This window comes from Petaurus breviceps, unplaced genomic scaffold (assembly GCF_028583685.1).
Source record: "Petaurus breviceps papuanus isolate PSGF00001 unplaced genomic scaffold, PetGlider_PUasm1.0 227, whole genome shotgun sequence".
NCBI classification, from domain to species: Eukaryota; Metazoa; Chordata; class Mammalia; order Diprotodontia; family Petauridae; genus Petaurus; species Petaurus breviceps.
Window position 1 is genome coordinate 5150116 of NW_027185896.1, and position 19704 is coordinate 5169819.

The 19704-nt window shown below is 40.7% G+C and overlaps 1 protein-coding gene and 1 pseudogene across 1 annotated transcript in view; one reads left to right on the forward strand and one right to left on the reverse strand.

The window, feature by feature from the left end:
* Positions 1-19704, forward strand: part of STIMATE (STIM activating enhancer) — an 81361-nt gene that overhangs the window by 27080 nt on the left and 34577 nt on the right. Inside the window, exons 2-3 of the mRNA XM_069095486.1 lie at positions 13647-13695; positions 15468-15563. Coding sequence (XP_068951587.1) covers positions 13647-13695; positions 15468-15563 — 145 coding nt within the window. The remainder of the gene's footprint in view (positions 1-13646; positions 13696-15467; positions 15564-19704) is intronic.
* Positions 1476-8565, reverse strand: LOC138166970 (adenylate kinase isoenzyme 6-like; annotated as a pseudogene).

Sequence of the window (19704 nt, forward strand, 5' to 3'; positions counted from 1 at the left end):
TTCTTACAAGAGGTTTCTTTTTTTGTCTTCTCAGTTGGTGGAAGACCTTTAAGAGGAGGAGTTAGCCACAGTGATGCCCAAAAAAAGAGGATCATTAAAAGTTTTTTAAATACACAAAACAGAAATTCAGAAATGAATGGTTTCCGTGCTACATATTAAAAATAACATTTTTAATAGAAGATGTAAAAAGTCTCAAGGTTTATTGAATGCTAATAAGTTTTATTATTTTACTTCATTTCAAATAATTCACATGTCACTGTAAATATGTTTCCTGTTGTATTCTCCCAGTAGGATGTAACTTCTTGAGGGCAGGAGCTTTTAGAATTTTGTTTGTGTATGCTTGTAGTAAGTATTTAATAAATGCCTATTGAATTGAGTGTCTAATCTTTGCCAGGTCTTTGGATCTGAAGCTTTTCTGTGTTAAGTTGGAGCCTATTGTTATACAGTGGAAAGAGTGCTAGATTTGGAGTCATAGAACTTGGGTTCCCTAGAGCTCTGACACATGACCTTGTACAAGTCACTTAACTTCTCTGGTCTTTGGTTTCTTCATCTGTAAGGTGAAGAGGTTAAACTAGATTATTTCTAAGATCTGTTCTAGTTTTTAACTCTTTGATCCTTTGAGATTTAGTGCTCTTTCTGTTGGAAGAACCAGGCTTTGATGCTGGTAGAGAAGGTACTTTTCGAAGGGATTTTAGGGATCATCTAGTTCAACCCCCTCCTTTTATTGGCAGGTGGAGTAAGCCTGAGGCCCAGTGGTTCTTTCCCCCCCCCCCAAAGTTTTAGTTAGGCAGGTAGGTGACTCAGTAGATAGAAGTCTGGGCCTGGAGTCAGGAAGACCTGAGTTCAGTTGTGGCTTCAGACACTTAACTAGTTGTGTGACCTTGGGCAAGTCCCTTAACCCTGTTTGCCCTGATCTGCTGGAAAAGGAAATGGCAAACTATTTTTTGACAAGAAAACCCCACCCCACTGGTGTGTTATGGTCCATGGGGTCATGAAGAATTGGACATGACTGAACAACTCAATAACAACAGCAAGTTTTAGGTAGAGCCAGGACTGGAATAATAGCTAGCATTTATATAGCACTTTAAAGTTTGCAAAGTGCTTTACAAATATGATTTCATTTTGTTCTCCAGCAATGCTAGGTGGTAGGTACTATTATTATCTCTACAGATGAGGAAATTGAGGCAGAGATTAAGTGGCTTGCTCAACCAGGGTCACAGTCAATTAAAAGTGTCTGAGGCCAGACATGAACTTAGGTCTTTGTGACTCCAGGTCCAGAGTTCTGTCTACTACCATTTACCTTATTACCTTGCAGAATTGTTCACACCTTACCAAACCACGTCCCTACCTTCCATCTTCTTGGCTTCTGTTGGATTCTACTGCAAATTTATGTTCCTAATCTTTTTTTTGGAAGTGGGGAGACAAGGCAGTTGGGGTTAAGTGACTTGCCGAAGGTCACACAGCTAGTAAGTGTGTCAAGTGTCTGAGGTAGAATTTTAACTCCGGTCTTTCTGACTCCAGGGCCTCCATTCACTGCACCACCTAGCTGCCCTTATGTTCCTAATCTTGATTTTGCTCTTACAGCTATTCCTTCATTCTTCTCTGTTTGACTTTAACTCATACTTTGCATAGCTTGTATTCCAAAACTTGTCTTTTCTCCTTGAATCCTTCATAATACTTCCTTCATCAACCCTCTCATAAGAGGACTGCCTCCACTTTACTGAAAAAGTTAAAACCATCTTTCATGCAACTCCTCTTCTCCACATTCCACACAGCAACAACATCATTTATCTCTTCACAGGCTTGTTATGGTAGTGAACCTCCCAGAACCCAATCACAGAATGTTAGAGGGTGTGGAATGAGGTTCCAGTCCCAGCTCCTTTCTTCACCTTGGTCACTTGGAGCAAGGTGCTTCTCCTTTCTGGACCTGAGCTTCTTCATTAACAAAATTGAGGAGGGTGTAATAATCTTTCTGGGGGAAAAGGACACTTGAAGAAAGGACTCTCTTGAATCCCAGGATTGCCTAAGAGAAAAAGGCTTTTAAAAAGGGAAGATGAAAAGCAGTTGTGAGACAGAGGTTTATGGGAGACAATCCAAGAAAAGATTCAGTAGTAAAAATGGTGGTCTCAGATGCCCAAAGTTTAGACAATAAACAAGAGAACCTAGAGATTCTAACACAGGGAGACAAATTTTACCTCATAAGTATCACTGACACTTGATGGGACAAAGCCCGTGACTGTGGCTCTGGAAGGGTACAAGGAATATTACTGGCACAGTATACTAAGCAAGTTTATTCAGAAACAAGGGGAGAATATTTGGGTGAAAGTTAATAGAGGTGGAAACAAAAGTGATTGCTGTCACTGGAGACAGACTGCCTGAATGGAAGGAAGAAACAGGTGAGGAATTTAGGAAACAGGTCACACAGCTGGCACAGGGACAGAATGCCTCTCATCCCGCCTTCTGGTGGAGCTATTTTCCTGCCAAAAGTAGAGGAAGTAATAAAGCATTGCATTTGTAACAGCTGTTTTGACAAATCAAAAGGGAGCTTCTAGAAAAGCTTATTAGGTGTTTCTTGAAGTTACAACATCAGTGCAAAGTAAAGGAGGACATCATGTGAGAGTATAACTGTGTCTGGCCTGACACAGAATTTAAGTGCTGGAATTGCCTGCCACGTTATTATGATAGCTCACATTTCTTTAGCGCTTTGGGTTTGCAGAGGATTTACCTCATGGCAGTCCTGTGAGGCAGGCATTTACAGCTACTTGTTTATAGTCTTCTTGGCTGAGTGAGACTGGAAGCAGATGCCAGTCTGCCAGCTGCAGAGTAGAGTTGTTTTAACTGGGTAAATGAGTGTCAAACTAATATAGTATTCATTGACTAGCATAGGGTTAGCCAGAACTGCAGCTTTTAATAGACCTAACAAGAGTTACCAGGTATAACTCTCCTGCATTTGTTGTCTTTCTCATCATCTCTATAGCCCCCTTTGCATGAATAGTATGATATTGGTGCTTTACTGAAAAGGTGAAAGAGGATGTGGCTTCTCTCTCTTGTTTCTTCTAAATCGCCAGAGAAATTGACCTTTGAATGGAGAGTTGGAGAGGGTGGGGTGTCTTAGCTTCCTAATAAGCCTCTCAGCTTTGGACGGGCATCTTTGGAAAATGTCAAGGGCCTCCTGAGAGGTTCTGGGTCAGGTGTATGGCAGAACTTTTTGGAGTCTGCAGCAATACATTCAGTTCAAGTCAACAGCTTTTGGGTTGAGCAGGTAGATTTGCCCTATATTTGAAAGGAAGGCTGGTTGGAGGGATAAATGAATAATTGGATTGACTTTAGCTAGATTATTTACCCAGTGAAACTATTGCATATGAACTGAGAGAGGTAGATGTCAGATTAAAATCCTCCAATGTCAGAGGTAGGAGGACCCAAATGATCATTTAGATCAGAAGTTCTTAACCTTTTTTGTGACATGGAACCCTTTGGCAATCTGATGAAGTCTATGGACCTCTTCTCAGAATAATGGTTTGTTTTGTTTTTTAAATCATAGTTGAAGAAAATGCTCGATTTCAGTTAGAGGTTAGCGAAAATAAAGATGTAATTTTTTCCCCTAAGTCCATGAACAGCCATAGAGGGGAAGCATTAATTTTTTAGCAGCTGTTGTGCCAAATCAAAAGGGAGCTACTAGAAAAACTTGTTAGGTGTTTGGTAAGTTTCCAGATCCTGGTAACTTGTGACCCCAAACAAAACAACACAGCACATATATCTATCTATCCATCTATCCCCAGACCTTTATCCAGGCATAAGTGCCTTACTGAGAATTAGGAAGTAGCTTGATAAAACAGCCCCTAGTTTCTTGGGGACTCTTGCAGGAAGGACACTTGGTGGACATCTTGGCAAACTAGTTCAAAGGAAAGTTAGGTAGGGTCACATAGACTAAAAATACTACAGGAGGAAGTCAGTGTAGGAGGGATGGGAGATGCTCAAAATGAAATCCTGAAAATACATCCATGGCAACAATTGCAGGGAGTAAGAAAGGCGAATGATTTGCCTGAGGAGACATCCTCTGATGTGGATGTACAGGGAACTTGCTAACTAACTTAGATTTTTAAAAATGTACAGATCTTAGCAATAGTGTCAGGAGTGCTAAAGTTCCAGATGAGACTAGTGAGGGAAGTTAAGGCCAACAAAAAGGGTTTTAAGCAATATTGGGGGGGAGGGATGTAAGGTAAAAGTGAGGACTTTCTCTGTGACTGCACCAATGATAACTGATGAGATAAATAGAGACAGAAAGAAGATAGCTACCCTGTTCTGATTTTGCTGTTTTTTTTTCTCTGCAAAGGAGAATGACTTTTGCTCTGCTAATGACAGAACAACTTAGATTTAAGTTAGGATGGTCATCTAGTCATAAAATAAGAGAATTTTAGAGTTGGGAGAGATCTCAGAGGCTGAGTTGATACCCCCAAATAAGTAAAGAGATATATTTGAAAACTTGTTGAAAGGGTAGCTTCCTCCCATTGACTCTGTGCTGGTAGCTTGGTAGGTATTATTCATAATAAATCTTACAAAAACCTGAATTCAGATCTTTCCTTCAGTATTTATCTGCTCTGTGACCATGAGCAAGTCACCTAATCTTCCTGATCCTATCTCATGTGAAGAAGTGGACCTTTTCCTTGCCAGGACAAACCCCTCCACAGGCACCCTTGATCCCATTCCATCTCATCTTCTCCATCAGATCACCCCTCTCTCCCCACTATTTTCTCACTAATCTTCAACCTCTTTCCGTCCACTGGCTACTTCCCTGCTGCCTACAAACATGTTCATGACTCCTTTGTCCTTAAAAAACCTTCATTTGATCCAATCTCCCCTAGCTATCAGCCTGAAAATGCTGTCCAGAAATTGTTTTCACTTCCTCTCTTTTCACTTTCTTGATTTCTCTGTAATCTTTGACTCTTCTGATCACTTTTCTGTATATTCTCTCCTCTCCAGGTTTTAGTGACACTGCTGTCTCCCACTTCTACCTGTCTGACTGCTCCTTTTCACCCTCCTTTGCTGGATCTTCTTCCTCATGACCACTAACTACAGGTAGCTTTTCTCCCCTCCCTCCAAGGGTCTGTCTTTGGCCTTCTCACTTTTTTTCCTTCTTGCTTGATCATTTCATCAGCTCCCATGGATTTAATTATCATCTCTATGTAAAAGATTCTGAGATCCACTTATCCAGCCCTGATCTCTCTCCTATTGAACATTTCAAATTGAATGTCCTGTAAACATCCTCGACATGTCCAAAACTAAACTCATTATCTTTCCCTCTCCTCTTCCTAATTTCTCTGTTATTGTCACCATCTTCCCAGTCCACCCAGGTTTGCAACCTAGATATTACTCTCTATTTCCCACTTTTGCTTACCCTACATAGCCATTCTTTTGTCAGGTCTTGGCCTTTCTCCTTTCACAATGTATCTCTTACTTCTCCTTCCCTCCCTCTCAGGTAGCCACTGCCCTAGTGGAGGCCCTTATCATCTCTCACCTGATCTATTGCAGTAGTCTGCTGGTTGGTCTTTCTGCCTCAAGTCTCTTCCTCACTCCAGTCCATCCTCCTCCATTCAGCTAAATTCATCTTTCTAAAGTACATGACCATGTCCCTCTTCTCCTCAGTAAACTTCAGTGGCTTTCCATTAGCTCCACAATCAAATATACAAAATTCTCTCTGGCTTTTTTAAAGCCTTTCACAACCTGGCTCCATTTTGCCACTCCAATCTTTATTTCTTTCCATGAACTCTAAATTCAGTGACACTGGCTTTTCATTTTGTTTCTGAAACATGATGTTCCATCTCTGTCCTCTGTGTCTCTTCTCTTGGCTATGCCCCATTTCTGGAATGCTTTCCCTCCCCTCGTGGCTCCCCCTGCTTCCTTCAAGACTTAGGTTCCCTGCAGAAGCAGGATTTAATTTTTCTTGCTGTTGCTCTCCGTGCCATCTCTTTTAACTTACCTTCCATCTACAATATGGATTTTTGCATGTTTCTCCACTTTTAGAATGTGAGTTTCTTGATGGCAGGGACTGTGTTTTGTCCTTTCTTCGTATTCTTGGTCCTTATCACAGTATCTGCTTTTGTTAATACACTGGCAGTTAAAAGGCCATTGTAGAATTCTGCTTTTTTCCATTATTTCCCAATCAAAAAATTGTGACAGCCCAGTAGGTTAGTTTTTTGTGGAGAAGTAGCTAGCATTGATTGGTTCTGGAAGCTGCTTTCTCCCAGCCATGTCCCTCTCTTCTTTCTGCGCTATGATTAGCAGCTCATGAATCTGCCAGAAGTTCTTTCTTTTTTTTCAGCACTTAATGTAATGTTTATAGCGTTATCCTTAGATTCTTATTTATGTCACCATTTCTTCCTGGCCTTCATTTTCTTTTTCATGTCAAGTATTAAAAGATTTCCTATTTTCTCAAATTTGCTTATTCTTTAGCAGTTAACCAAAATAAATGAGAATGCTGACTGTTCCTAAACTTAAAAAAGTCTTTAATATTTTATTTGGGGCTTTTCAGTTTTCTCATGGAGAAAAAAAGTTTGGTCATAACTCAGCTTTATATATTGTCCCCCTGCTACTTCTACGACACAATCCTAGATAGTAAAATTTGTTTTATGTTGTCTTAATTTCTATTGCATGGGCAAGGGGAGAGATTGTTAAGAAAAATTTTAATCATCGTATAGAAAACCTTGAAAGTCCATGCTTTGCCCTCAAGGTTCAATTATTATCTTTTATCCACTGCTCAATTAATTTCATTATCTGTTCTAAATTATTCTCTAGTTCTTCTGGTACATTGCTGGGCAGCCAGTGTACTATTTCATGGTTTTAGGAGGCCATAGCTTCTTCATAAAGAATTTGGAAAATTTCACACTGAATATTGTCCTGCAGTTTCTTTACACTGTTTCCCCTCTTTTCAAGTCTTATATGTAATACAGAATTATTTGTTTGAAGCACAAAAACTACATGAAACCATCCTTCAGGGATGAAGTCACAGCCATGGCAATCGACAATAACTTCACCTTCTTTCATTTTATTTTCTAACTCATCAACTCATCTATCTTCATCCAAAATGGGACATTCATATTCTTTATCAAAGACATCATATAACTGTCCTCCTTGTGCTAAATCACCCACATTAACGTATGTCAGTTCTGTTCTTTGAGGCCAGTTCTTTACCTAGTGTGGTCTTTCTGACCTCTGGTGTTCCTGCAAGCAGTATGTTGGGCAGCCTCTTGGTCGAGGTGGCGCCAGCTCTGCCTGGGTCTCCTGCTCTCCACTAGGAAGTAGTAGGCAAAGCAGAAGTTGTTTGTTAATTGTAACAGATAGGAACACTCATCTTCTATAGAATTGTGTTGGTGTCTTTCCCACTACTTTATTTTTTTGTGGGGAAGCAGTATTCTCACCACTCGTGATATTTTCTATTGAAGGCAACTAATGAAGAAATATTTTGCCTGGCAAAGTGAGTACAAAGTGAATTTTCTTTTTTGTAGTCTGATCTGCCACAGTAAAGGTATTATTGCTTTGACTTCCCAAGCAAGGACCCATTGATGACTCCTTGTGAGCTGTGTTTAGATTTCTTGCTATTGAATTTTATGTTTCTGTTACCTCTTCTGGGCTAATATAGAGATACTTGTCTTTAGAAGACATTCAGAAGTTAGAAGTTGTTCTTCTGTGGGGTATAATATAGTGTTAGAAGAACTAGATTTGAACCCAAGCTCCAGTACTCCTTGACCCTGAGCAAATCACTCTGAATGTTTATTCATCTGTAAAATAGGAATAAAACTGTTTATATTACCTACTTCACAAGGTTGTTATAAGGAAAATACTTTATAAGCCTTAAAGCACTATATAAATGTGAGCTATTATTATTTGCTCTACTAGCCCCAGTACCTTAGGTTTTATTCAGCTTTTATTACATTGCATGCCTTGCCTTAAGGAAAAGGGAGATGTTAGTTTCCCATATTATGCAAAGTTCTTCAATTGAAGTGTTATTCTGATGCTTCATCATGGCAGGGTGACATCTTTCTCAAGGTTATATTAGCTAAATATAAGTTTTGGAAGGTCCTACAAGTTGGAAAGCCTTCAGGTTGTACTGTTGCTTAAGGCTCATTTTAGGTAAGTTTAGAGAGGCTTGTTACAACATTGGCCAAAGGATGATTAATTTTTTTTTTTTACCACAGCAACTCTTAAGTACTATCTGCTGAGTTATAAGGGGGGTGGGGAGTTGAAATCTATAGTGAGTGATGCAATGCAAAATCACACAATTTTTTTTTAGTTAAATTTTTTTTCAATTTTCTTTTTTTGCCTTCATTTTTTTTATTTGGAATTCTGTATTCTTTGTAAAAGTTTGTTTTGAAATTTGTTTTAATCAGCCAAAATCCACCTTCTCACTCCCCCCCACCCCACCACCAATTGAGAACATAAAAAAACCAAAACCCATTATGTGTATAGTCCTACAAAACAAACTTCCACATTGGCCATGTCCAGAAAAATATTTTTCATTCTGCATTCTGAATCTTTCACCTCTATCAGGATGTGGGTAACATGTTTCATCATTAGTCCTTTGGAGTCTTAATTGGTCATTATGCTAATAAGAGTTTAGTATGATAATCCATCACATTTACCTACCAATTTGTTTATCTGTTCTCCAATTTATGGGCACCACCATCAAATTATTTTCCTTTGCCTCCTATAAAAGAGCTATACGTATTTTTGTACATCCTTAGCATTTATTATGGTTAGGACTACTCCCTCCCTTAGGATTTCCCTTCTTTTCTTTACCATCTATTTCTCTGTTGAGTAAACTGTGGTTTTATACCCAATTCTGGGGGTGTGTGTGTGTGTGTGTGTGTGTGTGTGTGTGTGTGTGTGTGTGCGTGTGTGTGCGTGCATGTGTGTATCTCTACTATTTTGTAGCTGCTGCAATAAAGGATCAGATAACTTGGAACACAGTATTCCAGATGGCAGAAGATATGAGCTTATATATAGCCAAGAAAAACTTGCCTGATAAAACTGAGTATAATGCCACAGGGGAAAAAGTCCTTTTGACCAGTTCAGGAGAGAGTAAGGTTCATGTGTCAGCCATCCCTTGTTACTCCTTCTCCTTGTTGGTATAGATGTCTTGTACACCCTCATTATGTGAGATAATTTCCCCTAATCTTCCCTCTCCTTTCCCCACCTCCCACCCCCAGTGTATTCTTCTTTTTCTCTCTTTCCATTATTTTCTTAATATCATCAAGCCCTAACAGAACCACTCCCAGGCCATATCCAATTAGATACTCTTTATAGCCCCTGAGGATCAGAGGGGACACATCTCCCCTATATTTGATTGTAAGCAGTTTATCCTTGTTTAATCCTTTATCATTGTCCATTCATGTTTTTATGTTTCTCTTTACTCCGATGTTTGAACTTCAGAGTTCCTAGACAGCTCTGGTGTTTCTGTCAGGAATACTTAAGAGTTCTGTATTTTATTAAAGATCCGCTTTTCCACCACTAGCATTATACTCAGTTTTTGCTAGGTAGGTTATTCTTAACTGTAAGTCTGTATGCTTTGCTTTCTGAAAAATTGGATGACTGCTAAATTGTGTGTAATCTTTTTTTTTTTTTTTGGCTTTTTGGAGGGCAATTTGGGGTTAAGTAACTTGCCCAAGGTTACATGGCTAGTATTTTTTTGTGTGGGTGTTAAGTGTCTCAGGCTGGAACAAATTGTGTGTAATCTTGATTGGTTCCTTGAGTATTTTTTTTCTTTGACCTGGAATGTTCCTGGGAGTTTTCTTTTTGGGGTTTCTTAAAGGAAGTGACTGATGGGTTCTGTTTCCACTTTGCCCTCTGGTTCTAAAAGATCTGAACAGTTTTATTTTGAGATTTCTTAAAATATGATGTCTACGGGCAGCTAGGTGGCACAGTGAATAGAGCACTAACCCTGGAGTCAGGAGGACCTGAGTTCAAATCCAGCCTCAGACACTTAATACTTACTAACCAGCAAGTCACTTAACCCCAATTGACCTGCCTTCCTGTAGCAGCAAGCACCTCAAGCTCGTCCTCAGGGTTTGCTGCCCATACAGGTTCTTGGATCTGCTTTGTTAAAGGAAAGCAACTCAAAATGGGTTAACAAGCTTACTTTAATCAGTCAGACATACATCGTTTACCTTGTTCAGGAGAAAAGGTCAGCACCCTGAACCTCAAAGTATACAGGCATAATTATCAAGACAGAAACATCAAGTAGACAGATTTCCAAACTGTCCAACCATTACATCCATACCCAGTCAACATCTGGGTTTCCACATTCTGGGTTTTTCAAAGCCGGGGGACTCTCAACAACGGCTTCCCAGAATTCAGATCAAATCACAGAACACTTCTCAAAGTGAGTCCCAAAACAAAGCTACACATCAGGGCTTATATAGCCTTCTCCTGGCTCAGAGAATGTAACAACCTCATGGACTCACTGGCCAATCAAGGAGTATCTACTGAAAAACAAGCCTCCCCCACCCCAGGCTTCAGGTGCACATTAGCCTAGGGGCAGGGAAGATCTTTAAAATTTACATTCTTATTACACTTCCTCCCTCCAAAAAGTAAAAAAGAAAAAAAATACGATGTCTAGGCTCTTTTTGGGGGTGCAGGGAAGGTCAGGGCATTCAGATAGTCCAGTGATTCCTAACTTTTTTCTCACTGATTTGTTTTCTATGTCACATAAGATACTTTACATTTTCTTCTATTTTTTTCCTCAGCCTTTAGACTTTGTTTTTACATTTCTTGTTACCTCATGGAGTCATTAGCTTCTATTTTGTCCATTCTAATTTTCAGAGAGTTTGTTTCTTAGAAAAAATTTTGAACCTCTTGTGCCAAGCTGTTAATTCCCTTTCTGATTCTTTTTTCCATAGCTTTCATTTCTTTTACAATTTTTCCTCATATTTGTAAAACCATTTAAAAACTTTTTTTTTTCCAACTCTTATTTCATCTCCTAGGAATCCTAGTCAAGTGTGTGTCCAAGCTCTTATTTGTCTGAGGCATTGATTGTAGATGTTTTGTCATTATTTTATTCTTCCTTTGTGTCTTGATAATCCCAATCACTGTAATAGCCCAGGAGCCTCCCTGGTCCCCCGCCCCCTCCTCCCCACACACACTTTTTCAGCCCACCTCCTGACCTCAAATTTGATGGTAGGGTTGGGGCTTCACCACAGGAGGAGGAGGAAAGTCCGGGCTGCTCCTCTTGTTGCTTTTTCTGGGATTGAGTATTGTATTATTCCAGCATCTCAGGGACAAGTTGGGATTTTTTCAGCATCTTTCAGTGTTCCCAGGGTGGTCTGACCCAGGGCAAAGTCTTACTGCAACATCCTGCAAAGTCTGAGCTCTAGCAAGTTCCTAGCGTGGGCTCAATAGTAGACTGCTTCTGGATCCTGCCTCTGTCAGCTAACTGGAAAGTTCTCTTGGTTCAGAGTGGCAAAATTGTAGATTTGCCCTTGGTCTGGACCGTCTGTTTTGATTATTTCTCTGCAGGCTAGATGCTTTTAATGATGCATTTAATATTTCTGCCTTTCTGCACTGAATTGTGAGGTTGTTATGCCCTAGTATGTGGTTGATTTTTTGTGTATGTGCCATATACCGCCGAGAAGAAGGTATATTCCTTTTTATCCCCATTCGATTTTCTCCGGAGGTCTACCTTCTCTAAAATTCTATTCACCTCCTTAACTTCTTTCTTGTTTATTTTGAGGTTAGATTTATCAAGTTCAGAGATGGGGAAATTGAGGTCCCCCACTAGTATAGTTTTGCTATTTCTTCCTCTAATCCCCTTAACTACTCCTCTAGGAATTTGGATGCTATACAGCTTGGTGCATATATGTTTAATAATGATATTGCTTCATTCTCAGTGGTGCATTTTAGCAGGATATAGTTTCCTTCCTTATCTCTTTTAATTAGATCTATTTTTGCTTTTGTTTTATCGAAGATAAGGATTGCTACCCTTCCTTTTTTTACTTTAGCTGAAGCATAATATATTCTACTCCAGCCTTTTACCTTTACCCTGTGTGTATCCCCCTGTTTCAAATGTGTTTCTTGTAGACATCATATTGTAGGATTGTGGTTTTTAATCCATTCTGCTATCCACCTGTTTTATGGGAGAGTTCATCCCATTCACATTCACAGTTATGATTACTGTCTGTGTCTTTTCCTCCATCCTATTCCCTCCCCTGTTAATGTTTTTGTTTCTTCCTTCTCTCTTCACCTCCTTAAGAGTTTTCCTTTTGGGGCGGCCAGGTAGCACAGTGAGTAAGATCACCGACCCCAGTGTCGGGATGACCTGGGGGATCGAATCTGGGCTCAGACACTTAGCATCCACCCAGAAACACCTGGCCGTGTAACCTTGAGCAAGTTACTTAACCCCAATTGCTTAGGGTTGGCCAGGTGGCTCAGCGAGTAAGAGCACCGGCTCCAGTGTCGGGATGACCTGGGGAATCGAATCCGGGCTCATATACTTAACACCACACCCAGAAATAACTGGCCGTTTAACCTTGAGCAAGTTACTTAACCCCAATTGCTTTAAAAAAAAAAAAAGTTTTCCTTTTGACCACCTTCTCCCTCAGTATTCCCTCCCTGTGCACCCCCCCTTTACTAACCCTTTCCCCTTACTACTTCTTCCCTCCCTTCTAACCCCCCCCCTTTTCCCCCTTTCCCCTCCCACTGCCTGTAGGGCACAGTAGATTGTTATACTTAACAAAATATGTCATTCTCTCCTTGAACCCAAACTAATGAGAGTAAATTTCATACGATACTCCTCTTCCTCCCTCCTTTCCCTCTACCATAGTATGTTTTTATGCCCCTTTCTGTGGCATCATTTTACTCTTTTCTGCCTCCTTTCCTTTTGTCCCATTACAATCCCTTTGCTAGGTGCTTTAAATCAGACCCTTGCTCAGTACCTGGAGTGTGAGCCACCCTGCTGCAGGTGCTGGCTTCCAAACTTCCTCTTTTCTCAGTGTACCATCCAAGTTGTCCCCACTTGAGAACTCTACTTCCCTGTGCAGGTCCGCTTCTCAGTCTGACTTGCAGTTGTGACCTGGAACTGTGGGGAGCAAAGCTACCAGTCAGCATCTTTCCCTATGGCATGTTGGAGCATCTCCAGACCAGTGTTAGTCTGGAGATGCCCCAGCACTAGTCCGGTACCTTTTCTTGCCCTTTGGCATAGCCTCTCCCTGGTCAGTGGAGTGTTCCCAATGCAGTTTGCTTTTGTGTAGTTCTGTTTCCAGTGACCACAGATCTCCCTGTCTTTTTCCCTATGCTGAACTGGCCTAGATAAGTGATTTGCTAATTTTTTTCTAGATTTCTCCACTAGGATTCCAGATGCTATATTTTCTAGATCTGTTGGAGAAGTTTGTGGAGCCTAGTTTACTGTACTGTTTCCTTCTATTCTGCCATCTTGACTCTGCCTCAAAATTGTATATTCTATAAATCCATTAGGGTAGTAGACACTACTAAAAAGCATATATACTTTTTGTTAGATATTTCTTATTGTGACATGTTCAAGTAAAGACTTCTTATAAAGACTTTAATTCAAGTCTTGTGAATACACTTAGTGTTCTAATCATACATCTTTATGTTGTTTCTTGGCAAATCCATAGTGACTGTCTTTACCTTTCTTTCAGTCAAACGCTTCAGAGAACCAAAGCATGAAAGGCGCCCATGGAGGATATGGTAAGTTTTAAGTATTAATGGCTTTAGAATGCTTTTATGTGTGTGAGCTGCTCATTTTGTGAAAAAAGAAGAGTTATCACTAACATGGAACATAAAATACCTTGAAGCCTTTTATAGAGTCAAACATCAGGGGAATATGAAAGATAAAAGAGAGTCTTTTTCTCCTGGTATTTAAAAAAAAAAAAACTCTTTTTCTTATTACACCATCCCTCTGCTTTCTAGTTTTTGAAGATAAGATAATACAAATTCATTGATTTCCTCCTGCAGGCTCTTCTTTTGATGACTTCTCAGAGTTTGATAGGCTAATGAGTTATAATCCACTTATGATGTAGTCTGTGAACTTGAATATGTAATAGTTATAATTTATAGATCGTCTGTCATTCCAAATTTATAGTAATATCACCCTTTGGCTATTGGTCCTTTTATTCTTCAGTGTTATTTAAGTCAGAGGTTGACTAATATTGCTGCAACTTTTCCTCTTGGGGGTACAGTGGTTGTGCTTCTTAAAGAAAGCTGCACAGAGCCACTTAAAAGGAAAGAGGCAATTCTCCTGGAGATAACCTTTGAAACCACTTCTTTGGGTATCTGCCCTGCCACCAGTAAAGGAGCCGATCTCCACACGGGTAAAATTCTCTGACAGAATCACTGCAAGACATCTCTTTGTCAAATTCTTTAGAGAATCAGCACCATGTACTTCTCTGATGTTGAACTCAGTGCTATTTCCTGAACTCTCTGCTAGACAATCTTATAAACTGTCTGGGCCATTTTTATTACTAAAAATCACCTCTCAAGAAATGTGGCAACATAGAGACACAGTAGTGACTGAGACTTTTGGAATGTCAAGAAAGATGGTCTTTTTCTCTCACATGTGTTACAACTCTTAACATTCTGTGCTCTAGTCTTCAGTTCTCATACATTTCCTTTGTCATTCTAAAATGTGGCACAACTGGAGGCCATTATGAACCACAGCAGTGGGTACACAAGCTTGGGAAGTCAAGGGGCAATTACAAACACCAGCAGGGTCACCCTATAGCCTCAGATCTTGTGTCTGTGGGAGAAAAACAGAGATTCTCCTCTGTGCATTTTAGCCACACCTGTGTTGTGCATGTAGAGAGGTCTGGCAACCTCTGTTGTTCTTCTGTCACTCACTCATTGTTTAAATGGCAACAGCTTAGATTGTTGTAGGATGTAGGGGTGTGTGTAATCAAGTGCATGTTTCAGTCTTGCACTGACAAGTCTCAAATGCTGAGTCTTTAAAATGAGGTTTTGGGGTAGCTAGGTGTGGCGCACAGGTCCTGGAGTCAGAAGGACCTGAGTTCAGATTTAGCATCAGACATTTAACACTTACTAGTCACTTAACCTTGGGCAAGTTATTCAACCCTAATTGCCCTGCCTTCCCCCTGCCAAAAAAAAAAAGCAAAAAAGAAATTGAGGTTTCTTGGAATTCAATATGGAGCAAATAGATAGCATTTTAAAAATTGTGAATGAATCAAGTGGAAGAGCAAAAATTATTTTTAATTTTAGTTACTGGTAATAATTGTGGGCCTGTGAAATGTCATGTTGTTGATGGTATCTGAAGCTGGCAAAATGCTAACCATAAATTCTGCCTACCCTAGTGAGAATATTTCTCTAGTGTGGGATTATAGACCTTTTGCATTTCTCAGCTTTCCTTACGTCTAGTAATTCCCTTATACTGTGCTTGTCTTTAGGAGATGAAAGTATACCATTTCTTTCAATTACTCCTTTTGATTGCTCTCTCTTTTTCTGTATAGGTTTCTAGACACTTCAAAACAAGCCATAGGAATGTTGTTCATCCATTTTGCAAATGTCTATCTATCAGACCTTACTGAAGAGGACCCTTGTTCACTGTAAGTACTCTGTATTTGACACAGCTTTGCCTAAGCTTCACTTGGCCTCAATCTATTCCATTCCCAAGAGACATAAGAATTCGGCTTCTTATAGGCAAATGATGGGTCTCTGTTCTTCCTGTTAGACCTTAAGTTTGGAGAGCTTCTCGCCGATTTTTGTCTAATTCTCATCTGTAGTACATCTCTGCCCTGTTAGAGCAATTAATATGCCTTGATTGAAGTATTTACTATATACGAGGTTCAAGGAATACAAATTCAAAAATGAGTTGTTGCCCCGAAGGAGCTTTCATTTAGAGGAGAATGCAGCATATTTACAGATAAGTGAATACAAGATGTATACAGAAACAAAACAATGATTGACTTGGGGGAATGGGCTGGAATGAAGAACTGAGAAGGGAACTGAACATGCTTTGGGAATCAGAAAAGGCCAGTTGAAAGCACAAGCCCTTGTGTTGAGCTTTGAAGGAAACTTGACCTTCCAAGAGGTAGAGGTGAGGAGAAAGAGCATTCTATGTGTGAGGAACAGAATGGAAGAAGAGGCATAGACTTGGGAGATGGGATGTGGTATACATGAAGTGACAAGGGGACCAGCAGTATATGAGGGGTAAAAGCTAAGACCAGGCTCTGAAGGGCTTTGAATGTCAAGCAGAGGGCATTGCACTGGAGGTTCTAGTGCAAAGAAATGATGTGGTTATTAGACCTACACTTTAAGAACATCGGTTTGGTAGCTGTGTCAGTGATGGACCTGAGAGGAGAGAGACTAGAACATCATTGAGGAGGTTGTGGCAGACTTTTTTTTTTAAAGCAATCGGGGTTAAGTAACTTGCTCAAGGGTTACACAGCCAGTTATTTCTGGGTGTGGTGCTGAGTATCTGAGCCCGGATTCGATCCCCAAGTCATCCTGACACTGCAGCCGGTGCTCGTACTTGCTGAGCCACCTGGCCGCCCCTGTGGCAGACTTTCAAATCATATGAGCAACAAGATGCACGACTAGACATTTTATCTCATCCCCACATTCTCACACCTCACCAAACAGAAATTGTAGGCCAAAGATAAAGCAATTTCAGCCATCTCTATGTTCTAGAAGGATTAAAAAACAAAAAACCCCCCCAAAACAACCCACTCAGCAACTCTCCCTACCTCCCACACTACCAGCAGCAAGGCTGCCCTAGCACACCCAGCACTGGCTTACAACAAAAACTACCCCCATCCCCTAGTCCCTGGTCTCTGTGCAGTGCCTTGGAAGCCCGGGCTCTTAGCTTTGGAAGTTTTGCAGCGCATCAGGAGTAACAGCCTGGGGAGGGGGGGTAGGCACAGGGGCACAGCTCTGTAGTACCAGCATTGCACAATGCTGGGCCAGAGAGCTAAGGAGTAGAGGGAGAAGATAGAACACCAGTATAGGAGAGACACATAGACCTGAGCCAGTGGACTATGAGTCATCCATGGTGGGAGGAGACTAAGATCTTTGAGGATCCAGCCCCAAAGGAAACCAGGGTCAGACATCTATGAATAAGTACTGTAAAACAAAGGAAAATGATCCAATACTTGATAGAGGAGAAAGAAGAGGCCCCTGTGGAATGTGAAGAGAACATAGAATCACAACATAACTGTTCCTGAATGATTCAAAAGAGAAATGAGAATTATTAGAGCAGGATTTATGGCTTGCACAAGAGGCAAGCAATTACAGAAGTAGGGATGAGAAGCTTTAGGGCTTGGATTAGAGTGGCCATGGTTTGTAGGAGACCTTCACTCGCAGCTACTTCTTTTCTACCACAGACAGTGTGATGTTCTAGTGTGGAGGGGATGTAAGTACTGTCCCCAAACTGATCATTTGCCCATAGGTACTTAGTTATCTACTCTGTGCAGCTTGTCCTGTGCCTCTGTCACTTGATGAGGTGCCTAGAGTTCTGGTGGAGCACTTGCTCCTAAAACAGATGACCAACTACTTCTCCAACTATATAGCACATTCAACTGAAATTTGGTCTATATATAGTTGCCAGGAACTGGGAATTTATTGTTCTGCTGGAAGTCCTGCCCAAAAAATCAGCCATCCCTATTCAGCCTCCCTCCATTCCCGTTCACTTCTACCAGCACTAATTAAACACCTGTTTTGCTTGGAGACTAGAAATATAAAGACCAAAAACTCAGCCCTTGGCCCTTGCCCTAAAGGAGTTTACATTTCACCCAGACCTGCTACAGATAAATAGATAATTTGAACCTTTTGGGGAAGCTTCTAGGCTTGGGGAGAGCCGAGAGTGGAATGACAAAGCAATACCCAGGAGGCAGTTTGAGTGGAATTTAGAGTGTGTGAAAGGGAGAAGTGTCAGATAAATTTAGAAAGGTAAACTGAGGCCAAAGTGTTCAGGGCTTTGAATGACAAACTGAAGAGCTTGTATTATTTTTTTTTTCATCTTAATGGCAATAAGGAACCGTGAAACTTAGACAAGGGTTTGAAGAAAATTATTTTGGCAGCTTTGTTCAGGATGGAAGACCAATTAAGAGGCTATTATGGTAGAGGTGATGAGGTCCTAATTTAGGATCCCTTCTCTCTCCCCTTTACTTCAGGTTTCTACCTAATTTTTCTTTAGCTCCTCGTAGTCTGGCTTCCATCCCTACCATTATGCTGAAATTGTTCTCTCAAATATTTGCAGCAACCTGGTCATCAAATCCTAAGAGGTAGTTTGGTGAGTGCAGAGCTAGGCCTGGAGTCAGGAAGACTTGAAGTTCACACTGGGCCTCAGATACATTGGCTGTGTGACCACGGACAAGTCATTTAACCTGTTTGCCATAATCCTCTGGAGAAGGAAATGACAACCACTCCAATATCTTTGCTAAGAAAACCCCTTGGATAGTATTGGTGTGATATGTATGGTCCACAGGGTTACAAAGTGTGGGACACCCCAGGCACAACCAGCATCTGATCCACTGGCCTTATTCCTGTTCTCTCTGAAGCTTTTGACATGTTTTTTTTTTTTTTTAAGCAATTGGGGTTAAGTAACTTGCTTGAGGTTACACGGCCAGTTATTATTTCTGGGTGTGGTGCTGAGTATCTGAGCCCGGATTTGATCCAGGTCATCCTAACACTGGAGCCAGTGCTCTTACTCGCTGAGCCACCTGGCCGCGCCATGCTTTTGACATGTTAATGGGCCACTCCCTCCTACTGGATAATCTCTTTTCCCCTCTGAAGCCCAATTCTCATGAGATTAGAATTGGGGTTGTATTGTGGGTTCCTCATTCATACATTGTAAAGTTTTAAAAGCATTTTACCTGTATTCTCTTATCTGGCAGCTAGGTGGCATAGTGGATTGAACACTGGATTGGAGTCAGGAAGACCTGAATTCTGATCCTGCCTGTTATTACCTAAGTGACCCTGGGCTTCATCTCTGCCTTAGTTTTCTTTTCTGCAAAATGGAGTTAATAATAGCACCTACTTTACAGGGTTGTTGTGAAGTAGATTATTAAGATTGAATGAGATATTTGAAAAGTTAAAGGTGCTGCATCAATATTAGTTGTTGTCCATGTTATTGTTATCAAATTCATTATTGTTCCCTGTGGTCCTTAGAACTGGAAGAGTTGCTGGTCTGTCTGGGATAGCTTAGGCGTTGCATAGTCTAGACGCAGAAAGACAGGCCTTTTGCGGCCCCTTATTTCCTTTCTTGAGATGTGACATATCATTGGCAAATTGATAAGGGGAGAATTCTCACTTAACGTAGTTAGTCTTGCAGTTTATTGATTTAGTTAAAGCAAAGAAATGATCAAATCCTGATGTTTAGGTAGATCTCACCTCTTTAGCCAAAAGTATACGGACTGTCCTGATCATGTGATTTGGTGTTGCTGGGAACCCTGAAATGTCAGGGGTAGGCACCTGCTCATACACAGAAAGGACAGAAAGGTTCTGGATGGGATTAAGGAGTGTACAGCAGTGAAAGGACTGTGAAGTAGGCTACTTAGGTGCCCTGGTATGTCAAAATTCCTGGGAAAATTCTGGGACTAGGTTGCTTTCTTCTTAGGTGTCCAGGTCCCATCACTCCTTTCCTGTAATGCTAAGGGCCAGAAGTACCTTGTGTATCACAGAGGAAGCCATGTCTTAAGATTCAAGAAAGGTGGATTCTTGTGGTTTTGGAGAGATTCCTTGTTCTCT